General features: G+C 43.5%; 1 protein-coding gene across 5 annotated transcripts in view; it reads right to left on the reverse strand.

Annotated features, from left to right (window-relative positions):
* Positions 1-2,800: 2,800 nt before the first annotated feature.
* pde5ab (phosphodiesterase 5A, cGMP-specific, b) overlaps positions 2,801-15,631 on the reverse strand; it is a 174,559-nt gene continuing 161,728 nt past the window's right edge. For all 5 annotated transcript variants that reach the window (XM_080519101.1, XM_080519102.1, XM_080519100.1 and 2 more), the window contains exons 20-22: positions 7,804-7,878; positions 5,482-5,565; positions 2,801-5,399 (exon numbers count right to left, since the gene is read on the reverse strand). In XM_080519101.1, coding sequence (XP_080375227.1) covers positions 5,280-5,399; positions 5,482-5,565; positions 7,804-7,878 — 279 coding nt within the window. In that variant the 3' untranslated portion in view covers positions 2,801-5,279. The remainder of the gene's footprint in view (positions 5,400-5,481; positions 5,566-7,803; positions 7,879-15,631) is intronic.

Genomic DNA, 15,631 nt, shown 5'->3' on the forward strand with positions numbered 1-15,631 from the left:
ACTCTCCTTTCCTTACTGGAACCCCATTGAGGAGTTTTTCTCCACATGGAGGTGCAAAGTATATGATCGGCATCCGCATCAACAAGTGACCTTCTTCAGGCCATGGACGATGTGATGACATCAGAAGCGACCTTCTTCAGGCCAGGGACGATGTGATGACATCACAAGTGACCTTCTTCAGGCCATGGACAATGTGATGACATCACAAGCGACCTTCTTCAGGCCATGGACTATGTGATGACATCACAAGCGACCTTCTTCAGGCCATGGACGATGTGATGACATCACAAGTGACCTTCTTCAGGCCATGGACAATGTGATGACATCACAAGCGACCTTCTTCAGGCCATGGACAATGTGATGACATCACAAGCGACCTTCTTCAGGCCATGGACAATGTGATGACATCACAAGCGACCTTCTTCAGGCCATGGACGATGTGATGACATCACAAGTGACCTTCTTCAGGCCATGGACGATGTGATGACATCACAAGTGACCTTCTTCAGGCCATGGACGATGTGATGACATCATAAGCGACCTTCTTCAGGCCATGGACGATGTGATGACATCACAAGCGACCTTCTTCAGGCCATGGACGATGTGATGACATCACAGCCCAGGTTCAGGCCTGACACCAGGCACGTAGGTTCTTTCCAAGATGTTTGGCAAATGAAAAGATCTTTACAGATGCTGATGAGAACCTGTGGCCCAATCCACAAGACAGGGTTGATGGGGATGACCAGTGATTGTTCCTTTGTTTAGCTTTTTATTTTCTTACTGTACAGTATTCAGGTGTGGAACACATCAGTTTGTTTTGCAGGACTTTTTTTTTATTACAGTAATTGTTACTTTCATTCAACTTGTGTTGTCATTGAGTTTGTATTCATCAATAAATGTCACCTTTGTTCAACTAAAACTGTGATTCCACTGTCTGTGGTATTCTCTCCACTAATCATTTTACAATGACATTACGTGAAGCACAGGATGAAACATGTATCACATATTTTGTACTACAATATTTAATGGTTGTACGAACGACTAAACTGTGACATTGTGTGTATGTTGTGAGTGTGTGATTTAAAGAAATGTCTCTATGGTAGTTCTGGATAAAGTAGTTATTTGACTTCAGTGGCCAGTAGAGCAGGACTCAGGGCCAGAGACTCTTCAGAGTCACCTCACGGATCAGGTCTGTGAAGAAGTTGGGAGTTAATTGGTGGATTAGACCCAGACAGGTGAGAAACACCTACTGAGAGGGGCTCAGTAAAGTTCCTGCATTATTAACTCTTTAATGAAACGGCATCAACGCACAAGCCACGCCCCCTTCTCATCGCTGTGAGCTGTCTGCAAATGAGTGGCCAAAGGGATGGAATTATTCCTGTTAATGCTGGAAATCCATGCCTTGTGACTGTTTAACCTTAGTAATTCCACATGAGATGTATCATGAATTGTGTATGTATTTCACTTTGTCATTTCATGTCTGTGTGAGATAGGAACTTTATTTGTCAGCATAGTTTGTATGATGTAGCTGTTCGTAGCACCCCACTGGTCGTCTTTATGGCTCTGGGTCTCTGATTGGTTGGACACCACTGTACTAGTTACTATGGCCGTGGTAACCAGGACGAGGACGAGGACCAGTGTTTCTGCCGTCTGCACAGCGACAGAGCCGTAGCAGTTCGAAACATTCTCCAGCTGTTGTCAGAAGGTTTTCCCAGTGGCTTGAGCACTGCCGTCATGAAAATGGACAAGCTGCTACAAACCTTTAGTATTTTCACTGGAAATGATTGTTGTGTAAACGGGGTGTCGGTGTAACCTCACCAGTTGGAGACTCAAACAAAACTCCACACCACCACCTACACATAATAGATGGATTCAAGAGATTTTGCGATGCGTGAGACTTGAGAAAATCAGATTCTCCCTGAACGGTTCCCTACAGGCCTTTTATAAACTCTGGCAACCCGTTCTACTGCATATAGACACCTTGCACATTGAAGCTGAAACACAATAAGCTGAGTTGTTAATTCTTTATTTATTTTAGTTTATTATTTTATCATGTTGTTATTGTTGTCGTTGTTTTTGTTTGGTTTTTTGTGTGTTCGTTTGTTTGTTCTGTTTGTTTGTTTTTTATTATTATTTATTTATTTTTAATTAATATTTAATTATTTACATAATTTTTCATTGTGATTATCTTCAACCCTTGAGTCCTTGTCTTGTCTTGTCTTGTCTCGTATTGTGGTGTGAATGCTGCGAGTGAATGATTTATTTTGTTCGGGAAGGGAGAATTGCTCTCCAATGCACCTTGGTTTTATATTACGTTTTACTGTAGCGAGTTTAATTACATTGAGAGATGACCATTGTTGTACATCTGGTATGTTTTTACATGTGTCTGTACCTCCCAATGTAAAAACCAATAAAAATATTTGACAAAAAAAAAACTCCACACCAAACAAATATTTAACCACAACCCAGTGATTTGTAGAAGATGAACTGGAGGTGAGGTGTTGTGGGTTTTTAAGGGTCACTCTTGCAGCCGCCATAACGGCTCACTGCACTGCCTGAAGGAAAACCTGATCTGGACGTGGCTGAAGATTCATTTGTACTCGACATCCTTGCTGACATCTTATTGGCTGCTTTCTGAGTGAGTTGTACACGTTGGTGTTGCATCCCAAGGAGAATCACAACAGGACCATTCTCCCATCATTCACTCTGTAAAACATTGGAATGTTGAGAAAAGGCAATTATGGGTGCGGAGAGATGTGGTTAAATAAAAATAGACTCTTTTAATCATGAATTGGTTCTATTTTATCACAACAAGGCAGTGGAAACATTCAGACCCACTCCCACTGAAAATGCAGGTCTTGTCTTTGGCTCTTTTACAATTTCAGTATTCTTTGCTAACACAACACAATACATTTTCCAAATAAAGAATTGTTTCTAAGAAAGCTCCTCCAAAAAAGCAGATGGGATTTTCTTTTTTTAAGTACAAAAACTACAATTCCTGTATAAACAATTGTGTGCTCTTGACAAAAGGGTGACATTACAATATAGACACTCTAATAAACATAGAAAAGAAAAATAAATATGCAATAGTAAACGATGACAAGTGAAGCGTGTAGGAAAGACTGCTGTGAACTGAGACACTTCATCGTCTTAATGGATGATGGTGACCCTACGGTTATGTGTGCAATAAGCTACGTTTCCACCACACAAAAAGTGCGGGAATGGACTGGTATAATCCTTTAAGATTCAGGTTTCCACTGCAAGAATTTGGGTGTTTCCAAAAACAACGGCTCCAAAAGTCGAGGCTCTTCTGTCGCCCTTCTGTCAGGGGACTCAGTACCACAGATTATGCGTTACCTTACTGCTCCATTCCATTCCCTGCACTTTATGTGCGGTGGAAACAAGGCTATAGGTACAACGTGTGGATGGCCATCCAGCACTCGCCTACAATCTACTTCCCATGGTGCTGCTGGAGGTGAAAGCCACTCTGTGCAAAAACAAAAACGGCTGTGGTAATAAATATAGCTTAGTGCTGACTGTGTTTACCTGTGAGCGACAGAACCGAGAGGGACAGCTGGTCTCACAAACTCCAACACGAAGGCTGACGAGCATTAAAACCACGTTTGTTATGGGACTGATGTTTAAGGGCTCATACGTATGTGCGTCAACGATATATCCTCAGAAATCCCCGCAGCCCCAGAGGAGGGAATCTCGCGGCAGCAGAGTCTGCTCACATGCCAACGGATGTGAATTCTTCACCACCCCTGAGTCATTGCTATCGGTCCAATAATTCAACATTTGTAGAAGGATTCAGGTTCCCTGAGGATGAACTCACATTGGACATGTATAACTTTACCTCTCCTGCATCCATAATGCAGTTAATTAAACATCCTGTGCTGTATCGACTGCAAATTATAATAGCAAGCTAGCATGGATTGCGATCCATTGACATTATTCTTGATCCTCTGATGATATAATTTCATATGTGAATGTTGGAAGAACAAATCCATGTTTGTAAAATCATGGATCTTATCATGAAAAAGCATTTGAAACAACTCCGTGTTTGCAAGTCATCTGAACGTTAGCAGCAGCTGACCGACTCCTCGTTAAGTGTTAAAATAAACCCATATGGGTCGTCCATATGGGTTTATATGGGACTTATGTGATGCCTTGACATCACATGCCTGTTTCACTGTTTAATTGTAGTTTTTTTTTTTTTTATTGTGTCTACATTACTTTTCCATCCTATGCATTACTTTCAGTTATATTCTATTTCCCAGACCCCGAGAGCAGAACTCCGTACAATGTAACTTAAATAACTATTGTCCATGTATAAACAAGAAGATGGGAAAGTATGTTTAAGGAGTGCTGAAACTTCTGTGGTTTGGTTATTTAGGGCCCGTCCACACCAGGTTCACCTAAACCAGATGTTTCTGGCCTGTCGTCCACACCAGGAACCCGGTTCACCTAAACCAGATGTTTCTGGCCTGTCATCCACACCAGGAACCTGGTTCACCTAAACCAGATGTTTCTGGCCTGTCGTCCACATGAGGTGGTTTTTGAAGCATGAAAACAGGCTTTTTTGAACACGAGTCCCAGAGTGGGGAAGTTCTAAAACCCTGGCTTGCCAAAGATGATCATCTGTAGAAAAAAGAAGAGGTTACACCCCCCCCCCCCCCCCATGGTCCATGATGTCATAAAATAACCACAATAATCAGGGACTACAAGCTCCAGTGGCGCTGCAGAAACTACTGACGCTAGCAGCAGGAGGAGCAGGACCATAGATCTATAGAACTAGAGATATATCCAGGTGTATGAGCAGGAATCTACTTCTAAATGTCTACGTGCTCTCTCTTCTTCTGTGTTTTTGGTGTGTTTGGTGAGTCACAGCACCCCTAAAGGCCTGGTATGTGTACTACATGCCTTGAAGCCTTGTGTTGAGCCGTGGTTATAGTGAAGTGTGGAGGGAATGTTTTTGGAGAAAGCTGGAGAGAAAAAAAGACTGTTTGTCTTGTCATGTGGCTGTATCCTTAAATGAATTTAACTCAGCAATGGTTTGTTTCAGCAACATCAATTATAACGTTTTAGCCTGAAAGCATTGTCTTTATTGAACAATGGGCTTCTTTAGTGCAATGCACTTGAAAAGTAGCTAACGCCAGCACTTCATGTTCAGACCAAACAGACTGTTGACCCAATGCTGGTCCGTGGAGGTTTGTGAGACCTGCTGACTGGAGGATTCTGGGTATTGGTATTGATTTAAAGCACGATTGGTGCTGGATTCATGCCAAGCCATTGACCGGCCCCTTCTCGCTATCCTCCGCCAGGCGCTTCCAGTGCTGCCGGTTCTCCTGACAGCCCTCCAGCAGTGGGGAGCAGAACTTCGACATGCCGGCCAAAATCTGCGGGAGCAACAACGCTGTCCATGAGCGTGGGAAACAACGGGAACGATGGAACTGACGGGAGACTGTGACGGTCCAATACCTCATACAACTGAATGCAGATGGCGTCAATGAAAGACACTTGCATGCTGGGTATTTTATCTCGTTTGTCACGATTCATCAGGTCCTGAAGGAAAAGAGACATTTTATCCATCGTTATTGAGTCTTTATGCAGCGTAATCACAATCTGATTCACCTAAACTTTGAATCACTTATCACGGTCATCACATTTTAATGTAAACATAAATGAAATGGAATCGATAGGTGAGTGTCATCAGCATTTGTCAAACATGAATATTGGTTCTTCCCTCTTTTTTTATTTGATTTTTTTTTCAATTTTCAGCAATGACATGCTGTTTAAATGTCTTTCTTCATGCCATCCTCACTTCACCTACAGTGGTATGAAAAAGTTTGGGCACCCCTGTAAATTTTCATGATTTTCCTTTATAAATCATTGGTTGTTTGGATAAAAAATTCCAGTTAAATATATCTTATAGGAGACTGATATTTTAGAAGTGAAATAAAGTTTATATGATTTACAGAAAGTGTGCAAGAATTATTTAAACAAAATTAGGCATGTGCATAAATGTAGGCACCCTTATATCTTATTGATTTTAATACCTTTAGCACTAATTATTGGAACTCAAAATTGGTTTGGTAACCTCAGTGACCCTTGACCTCCATACACAGGTGAGTCCAATCACGAGAAAGGGTATTTAAGGAGGGCAATTGTAAGTGTTTCTCCTCTTTGCATCTTCTCTGAAGCAACATGGAGCCTCAAAACAAGTCTCAAATGAGCTGAAAACAATGATTGTTCAACATCCTGGTTTAGGGGAAGGATATAGAAAGCTCTCTCAGAGATTGAAGCTCTCAGTTTCAACTGTGAGGAACATTGTGAGGAACTGGAAGACAACAGGCACAGTTCTAGTTAAGGCCCGGAGTGGCAGACCAAGGAACATGTCAGATAAACCGAGGGCAGGATGGTGAGAACAGTCAGTGTCAACCCAGAGACCAGCTCCAAAGACCTGCAACATCAACAACTGCAGATGGTGTCACTGTGCATCGTTCAACTATTCAGCGCACTTTACACAAGGAGATGCTTTATGGAAGAGTCATGCGGAAAAAGCCTTTTTCTCTGCACACGCCACAAACGGGATGGCTTGAGGTCTGCTAAAGCACATCTGGACAAGCCAGCTTCATTTTGGAACAAGGTGCTGTGGACTGATGAAACTACAATAGAGTTATTTGGGCATAACCAGGGGCGTTCTGCATGGCGGAAAGAGAACACAGCATTCCAAGAGAAGAACTTGCTGCCTCCAGTAAAATGTTCTGGTGGTCCCATCATGCTGTGTGGCCAGTGCAGGGACTGGGAATCTTGTTAAAGTTGAGGGGCGCATGGATTCCTCTCAGTATCAGCAGATTGTGGAGAACAATGTCCAGGAATCAGGAACAAAGTTGAAGTTGCGCCGGGGCTGGATCTTTCAACAAGACAACGATCCTAAGCACTGCTCAAAATCTACAAAGGCGTTCATGCAGAGGAACAAGTAGAACGTTCTGGAACGGCCATCTCAGTCCCCAGACCTGAATGTTATTGAAAATGTATGGTGTGATTTAAAGCGGACAGTCCATGCTGGGAAACCATCAAACCTGACTGAACTGGAGAGGATCTGTAAAGAAGAATGGCCCAAAATACCTTCCACCAGAATCCAGAGCCTAATTGGAAGCTATAGGAAGCGTTTAGAGGCTGTTAGTTCTGAAATAGGAGGATTCACAAAATATTCAGTCATTTTTCTTTTGTGATGCCTACATTTATGCACATGCCTAATTTTGTTTAAATAATTCTTGCACACTTTCTGTAAATCATATAAACTTTATTTCACTTCTCAAATATCACTGTGTTTGTCTCCTATAAGATATATTTAACTGGAATTTTCTATCCAAACAACCAATGATTTATAAAGGAAAATTATGAAAATTTACAGGGGTGCCTAAACGTTTTCATACCACTGTATTTATTAGCTTTTATTTTTGTAAGATTCTGACCACAAATAACAACAACAACAACAAAAAAATTGTATGTGCCAGAAATATATGGAGGTAAAAAAGGATTTAATTTAAGGTTATAAAAGCAGAGGACCCAGAAAACAACACTGAGGCATCTTTTTTCTCACTCCAGGCAAAGTAGAAGCCTTTTTGACGACATATACTCCAAAAACCTGTGTAACAAATAATATGAGACTGAAAACATGGGAATTGTATCATAGCTTCAATTAAAGCTTCAGAAACGTTGTGTGGTACACACACTGTGGTACACCGCAACTCAACGAGTCTCTTATCATGCAAAGCAACGAAGCACAACACTTACTATAGGCTCTATGTTCAACTCCTGCCGCTCCTTGTCCCCCTGCTCAAAGAACTCCGTGGCAACAAGCTCTGCAATCTGTGTGTGTGTGTGTGTGTGTGTATGTGGGGGGGGGGAGGGGGGGGGGGGTAGAGAGAGGGAGGGAGAGATGGAAATGGATGAGTTTATGTCCATCCCGAGGTTCCAGTTACAGAGTACAACAACATTTAAGACAAAATGTAAAACATTTCTAATGTCCTGATCAAGTGACAAAGAAAAAAAAAGTAAGAACAATTATCAAGAGAATCACCAATATTTTCCCAATAAAAACCTTTTTCATACCAACAATAAAATGTCTTTACATTTCCACACCAGCTTCATCTTCTACTGTCAAACTTAAAGTTGTTATTGTTGTTTTTCTATGATTCTTCCTGCGTTGTCTTCATGGTTTATTTGTTGTGCATCTTATGTAACGCCATTGTCCGTAAAGGTTGAAGTAAGTAAGTAATAAGGCAAGAAAGAAGAATATTGGCCTTAACCGTGCCAAGCCACTGCCCCGTCGTTCTTATTTGGATGTTTTGACCTCGGTACATTCCTGTCACTGACCTCAGGAATCCAGCTTATGGAGGGGAGAGCCAGTATCTATAGAATCACCATTAAAAACCAACCGAGGAGGCTGATTTTGTCAAGAAGTTTGGGAACGACACAACAACACAGCGGTGACACGCCTCGGACGACCCCAGCAGGAAGAAACGCCTGCCAACAGACACATGCCGAGTTAATGGCCTCCGTCTGTCAGCTGAGAGGTGAATAAGAGCCTGCGGCTCCAATCAGAGTGTGCAGCTCTTGATTGAGTGTGTAATCAAGCCTCAGCAGCAGAGACACCAACAACTCCTAGCCTGGTAACCTGAAGGAACAGGGTCTTTACTGACTGAACCTGGGATCTGTGTCTTCCTACACTACCAGTTAGGACGTTCCTACACTACCAGTCAGAATATTCCTCCATTACCAGTGAGGACATTCCTACACTACCAGTCAGAATGTTCCTCCATTACCAGTCAGGACATTCCTACACTACCAGTCAGAATGTTCCTACACTACCAATCAGAATGTTCCTCCATTACCAGTCAGGACATTCCTACACTACCAGTCAGAAGGTTCCTACACTACCAGTCAGGACATTCCTACACTACCAGTCAGAATGTTCCTCCATTACCAGTCAGGACATTCCTACACTACCAGTCAGAATGTTCCTACACTACCAGTCAGAATGTTCCTCCATTACCAGTCAGGACATTCCTACACTACCAGTCAGAAGGTTCCTACACTACCAGTCAGAACGTTCCTACACTACCAGTCAGGACATTCCTCCATTACCAGTCAGGACATTCCTACACTACCAGTCAGAAGGTTCCTACACTACCAGTCAGAATGTTCCTACACTACCAGTCAGAATGTTCCTACACTACCAGTCAGGACGTTCCTCCATTACCAGTCAGGACATTCCTACACTACCAGTCAGAAGGTTCCTACACTACCAGTCAGAACGTTCCTACACTACCAGTCAGGACATTCCTCCATTACCAGTCAGGACATTCCTACACTACCAGTCAGAATGTTCCTACACTACCAGTCAGAACGTTCCTACACTACCAGTCAGAATGTTCCTACACTACCAGTCAGAATGTTCCTACACTACCAGTCAGAATGTTCCTACACTACCAGTCAGGACGTTCCTCCATTACCAGTCAGGACATTCCTACACTACCAGTCAGAAGGTTCCTACACTACCAGTCAGGACATTCCTACACTACCAGTCAGAATGTTCCTACACTACCAGTCAGAATGTTCCTACACTACCAGTCAGAATGTTCCTACACTACCAGTCAGAACGTTCCTACACTACCAGTCAGGACATTCCTACACTACCAGTCAGGACGTTCCTCCATTACCAGTCAGGACATTCCTACACTACCAGTCAGAAGGTTCCTACACTACCAGTCAGGACATTCCTACACTACCAGTCAGAATGTTCCTACACTACCAGTCAGAATGTTCCTACACTACCAGTCAGAATGTTCCTACACTACCAGTCAGAACGTTCCTACACTACCAGTCAGGACATTCCTACACTACCAGTCAGAATGTTCCTCCATTACCAGTCAGGACATTCCTACACTACCAGTCAGAATGTTCCTACACTACCAGTCAGGATGTTCCTACACTACCAGTCAGGACATTCCTCCATTACCAGTCAGGACATTCCTACACTACCAGTCAGAAGGTTCCTACACTACCAGTCAGAATGTTCCTACACTACCAGTCAGAATGTTCCTACACTACCAGTCAGAATGTTCCTACACTACCAGTCAGGACATTCCTCCATTACCAGTCAGGACATTCCTACACTACCAGTCAGGACATTCCTCCATTACCAGTCAGGACATTCCTACACTACCAGTCAGGACATTCCTACACTACCAGTCAGAATGTTCCTACACTACCAGTCAGAATGTTCCTACACTACCAGTCAGAATGTTCCTACACTACCAGTCAGAATGTTCCTACACTACCAGTCAGAACGTTCCTACACTACCAGTCAGAAGGTTCCTACACTACCAGTCAGAACGTTCCTACACTACCAGTCAGAAGGTTCCTACACTACCAGTCAGAACGTTCCTACACTACCAGTCAGAAGGTTCCTACACTACCAGTCAGAACGTTCCTACACTACCAGTCAGGACATTCCTCCATTACCAGTCAGGACATTCCTACACTACCAGTCAGAAGGTTCCTACACTACCAGTCAGAAGGTTCCTACACTACCAGTCAGAATGTTCCTACACTACCAGTCAGGACGTTCCTCCATTACCAGTCAGGACATTCCTACACTACCAGTCAGAAGGTTCCTACACTACCAGTCAGAACGTTCCTACACTACCAGTCAGGACATTCCTCCATTACCAGTCAGGACATTCCTACACTACCAGTCAGAAGGTTCCTACACTACCAGTCAGAATGTTCCTACACTACCAGTCAGAATGTTCCTACACTACCAGTCAGGACGTTCCTCCATTACCAGTCAGGACATTCCTACACTACCAGTCAGAAGGTTCCTACACTACCAGTCAGAACGTTCCTACACTACCAGTCAGGACATTCCTCCATTACCAGTCAGGACATTCCTACACTACCAGTCAGAATGTTCCTACACTACCAGTCAGAACGTTCCTACACTACCAGTCAGAATGTTCCTACACTACCAGTCAGAATGTTCCTACACTACCAGTCAGAATGTTCCTACACTACCAGTCAGGACGTTCCTCCATTACCAGTCAGGACATTCCTACACTACCAGTCAGAATGTTCCTACACTACCAGTCAGAATGTTCCTACACTACCAGTCAGAACGTTCCTACACTACCAGTCAGAATGTTCCTCCACTACCAGTCAGAATGTTCCTACACTACCAGTCAGAATGTTCCTACACTACCAGTCAGAATATTCCTCCATTACCAGTCAGAAAGTTCCTACACTACCAGTCAGAATGTTCCTACACTACCAGTCAGAATGTTCCTACACTATCAGTCAGGATGTTCCTACACTACCAATCAGAATGTTCCTACACTACCAGTCAGAATGTTCCTACTACCAGTCAGAATGTTCCTACTACCAGTCAGAATGTTCCTACACTACCAGTCAGAATGTTCCTACACTACCAATCAGAATGTTCCTACACTACCAGTCAGAATGTTCCTACACTACCAGTCAGAATGTTCCTACACTACCAGTCAGAATGTTCCTACACTACCAATCAGAATGTTGCTACACTACCAATCAGAATGTTCCTACACTACCAGTCAGAATGTTCCTACTACCAGTCAGAATGTTCCTACACTACCAGTCAGAATGTTCCTACTACCAGTCAGAATGTTCCTACACTACCAGTCAGAATGTTCCTACACTACCAATCAGAATGTTCCTACACTACCAGTCAGAATGTTCCTACACTACCAGTCAGAATGTTCCTACACTACCAGTCAGAATGTTCCTACACTACCAGTCAGAATGTTCCTACTACCAGTCAGAATGTTCCTACACTACCAATCAGAATGTTCCTACACTACCAATCAGAATGTTCCTACACTACCAGTCAGAATGTTCCTACACTACCAGTCAGAATATTCCTCCATTACCAGTCAGAACGTTCCTACACTACCAGTCAGAATGTTCCTACACTACCAGTCAGAATGTTCCTACACTACCAGTCAGGACGTTCCTACACTACCAGTCAGAATGTTCCTACACTACCAGTCAGGACGTTCCTACACTACCAGTCAGAATGTTCCTACACTACCAGTCAGGACGTTCCTACACTACCAGTCAGAATGTTCCTACACTACCAATCAGAATGTTCCTACACTACCACTCAGAATGTTCCTACTACCAGTCAGGACGTTCCTACACTACCAATCAGAATGTTCCTACACTACCAATCAGAATGTTCCTACACTACCAGTCAGGATGTTCCTACACTACCAGTCAGGACGTTCCTACACTACCAGTCAGGACGTTCCTACACTACCAGTCAGGACGTTCCTACACTACCAGTCAGGATGTTCCTACACTACCAGTCAGAACGTTCCTACACTACCAATCAGAATGTTTCTACACAACCAATCAGAATGTTCCTACACTACCAGTCAGGATGTTCCTACACTACAAGTCAGAATGTTCCTACACTACCAGTCAGAATGTTCCTACACTACCAGTCAGAATGTTCCTACACTACCAGTCAGAATGTTCCTACACTACCAGTCAGGACGTTCCTAAACTACCAGTCAGAATGTTCCTACACTACCAATCAGAATGTTCCTACACTACCAATCAGAATGTTCCTACTACCAGTCAGGACGTTCCTACACTACCAATCAGAATGTTCCTACACTACCTGTCAGAATGTTCCTACACTATCAGTCAGGATGTTCCTACACTACCAATCAGAATGTTCCTACACTACCAGTCAGAATGTTCCTACTACCAGTCAGAATGTTCCTACACTACCAGTCAGAATGTTCCTACTACCAGTCAGAATGTTCCTACACTACCAGTCAGAATGTTCCTACACTACCAGTCAGAATGTTCCTACACTACCAGTCAGAATGTTCCTACACTACCAGTCAGAATGTTCCTACACTACCAGTCAGAATGTTCCTACACTACCAGTCAGAATGTTCCTACACTACCAGTCAGAATGTTCCTACACTACCAGTCAGAACGTTCCTCCACTACCAGTCAGAATGTTCCTCCACTACCAGTCAGAACGTTCCTCCACTACCAGTCAGAATGTTCCTCCACTACCAGTCAGAATGTTCCTACACTACCAGTCAGAATGTTCCTCCACTACCAATCAGAATGTTCCTACACTACCAATCAGAATGTTCCTACACATACAATTAGAATGTTCCTACACTACCAATCAGAATGTTCCTACACATACAATTAGAATGTTCCTACACTACCAATCAGAATGTTCCTACACATACAATTAGAATGTTCCTACACTACCAATCAGAATGTTCCTACACATACAATTAGAATGTTCCTACACTACCAGTCAGGATGTTCCTAAACTACAAGTCAGAATGTTCCTACACTACCAGTCAGAATGTTCCTACACTACCAGTCAGAATGTTCCTACACTACCAGTCAGAATGTTCCTACACTACCAGTCAGAATATTCCTACTACCAGTCAGAATGTTCCTACACTACCAGTCAGAATGTTCCTACACAACCAATAAGAATGTTCCTACACTACCAATCAGAATGTTCCTACACTACCAGTCAGGATGTTCCTACACTACCAGTCAGGACGTTCCTACACTACCAGTCAGGACGTTCCTACACTACCAGTCAGAATGTTCCTACACTACCAGTCAGAATGTTCCTACACTACCAGTCAGAATGTTCCTATACTACCAGTCAGAACGTTCCTCCACTGCCAGTCAGAACGTTCCTCCACTGCCAATCAGAACGTTCCTACACTACCAGTCAGAACGTTCCTCCACTGACAGTCAGAACGTTCCTCCACTGACAGTCAGAATGTTCCTACACTACCAGTCAGAATGTTCCTCCACTACCAGTCAGAATGTTCCTACACTATCAGTCAGGATGTTCCTACACTACCAGTCAGAATGTTCCTACACTACCAGTCAGAATCTTCCTACACTACCAGTCAGAATGTTCCTACACTACCAGTCAGAATGTTCCTACACTACCAGTCAGAATCTTCCTACACTGCCAGTCAGAATGTTCCTACACTACCAGTCAGAATGTTCCTACACTAACAATCAGAATGTTCCTACACTACCAGTCAGAATGTTCCTACTACCAGTCAGAATGTTCCTACACTACCAGTCAGAATGTTCCTACTACCAGTCAGAATGTTCCTACACTACCAGTCAGAATGTTCCTACACTACCAATCAGAATGTTCCTACACTACCAGTCAGATTGTTCCTACTACTAATCAGAATGTTCCTACACTACCAATCAGAATGTTCCTACACAACCAATCAGAATGTTCCTACACTACCAATCAGAATGTTCCTACACTACCAGTCAGGACGTTCCTACACTACCAGTCAGGACGTTCCTACACTACCAGTGAGGACGTTCCTACACTACCAGTCAGGATGTTCCTACACTACCAGTCAGAACGTTCCTACACTACCAGTCAGAACGTTCCTCCACTGACAGTCAGAACGTTCCTCCACTGAAAGTCAGAACGTTCCTCCACTGACAGTCAGAACGTTCCTACACTACCAGTGAGGACGTTCCTACACTACCAATCAGAATGTTCCTACTACCAGTCAGAATGTTCCTACACTACCAGTGAGGACGTTCCTACACTACCAGTCAGAACGTTCCTCCACTGCCAATCAGAACGTTCCTACACTACCAGTCAGAACGTTCCTCCACTGACAGTCAGAACGTTCCTACACTGCCAATCAGAACGTTCCTACACTACCAGTCAGAACGTTCCTCCACTGACAGTCAGAACGTTCCTACACTACCAGTCAGAACGTTCCTCCACTGACAGTCAGAACGTTCCTCCACTGACAGTCAGAACGTTGCGCCACTGACAGTCAGAACGTTCCTACACTACCAGTCAGAACGTTCCTACACTACCAGTCAGAACGTTCCTACACTACCAGTCAGAATGTTCCTACACTACCAATCAGAATGTTCCTCCACTACCAGTCAGAATGTTCCTACACTACCAGTCAGAACGTTCCTCCACTGACAGTCAGAACGTTCCTACACTACCAGTGAGGATGTTCCTACACTACCAGTTAGAATGTTCCTACGCTACCAGTCAGAATGTTCCTACACTACCAGTCAGAACGTTCCTCCACTGCCAGTCAGAATGGTCCTACACCACCAATCAGAACGTTCCTACACTACCAGTCAGAACGTTCCTCCACTGACAGTCAGAACGTTCCTACACTACCAGTCAGAACGTTCCTACACTACCAGTCAGAACGTTCCTACACTACCAGTCAGAATGTTCCTCCACTGACAGTCAGAACGTTCCTACACTACCAGTCAGAACGTTCCTACACTACCAATCAGAATGTTCCTCCACTACCAGTCAGAATGTTCCTACTACCAGTCAGAATGTTCCTACACTACCAATCAGAATGTTCCTACACTACCAATCAGAATGTTCCTACTACCAGTCAGAACGTTCCTCCACTACCAGTCAGAATGTTCCTACACTATCAGTCAGGATGTTCCTACACTATCAATCAGAATGTTCCTACACTACCAGTCAGAACGTTCCTCCACT

Source organism: Blennius ocellaris, assembly GCF_963422515.1.
Source record: "Blennius ocellaris genome assembly, chromosome: 23".
Taxonomy (NCBI): Eukaryota; Metazoa; Chordata; class Actinopteri; order Blenniiformes; family Blenniidae; genus Blennius; species Blennius ocellaris.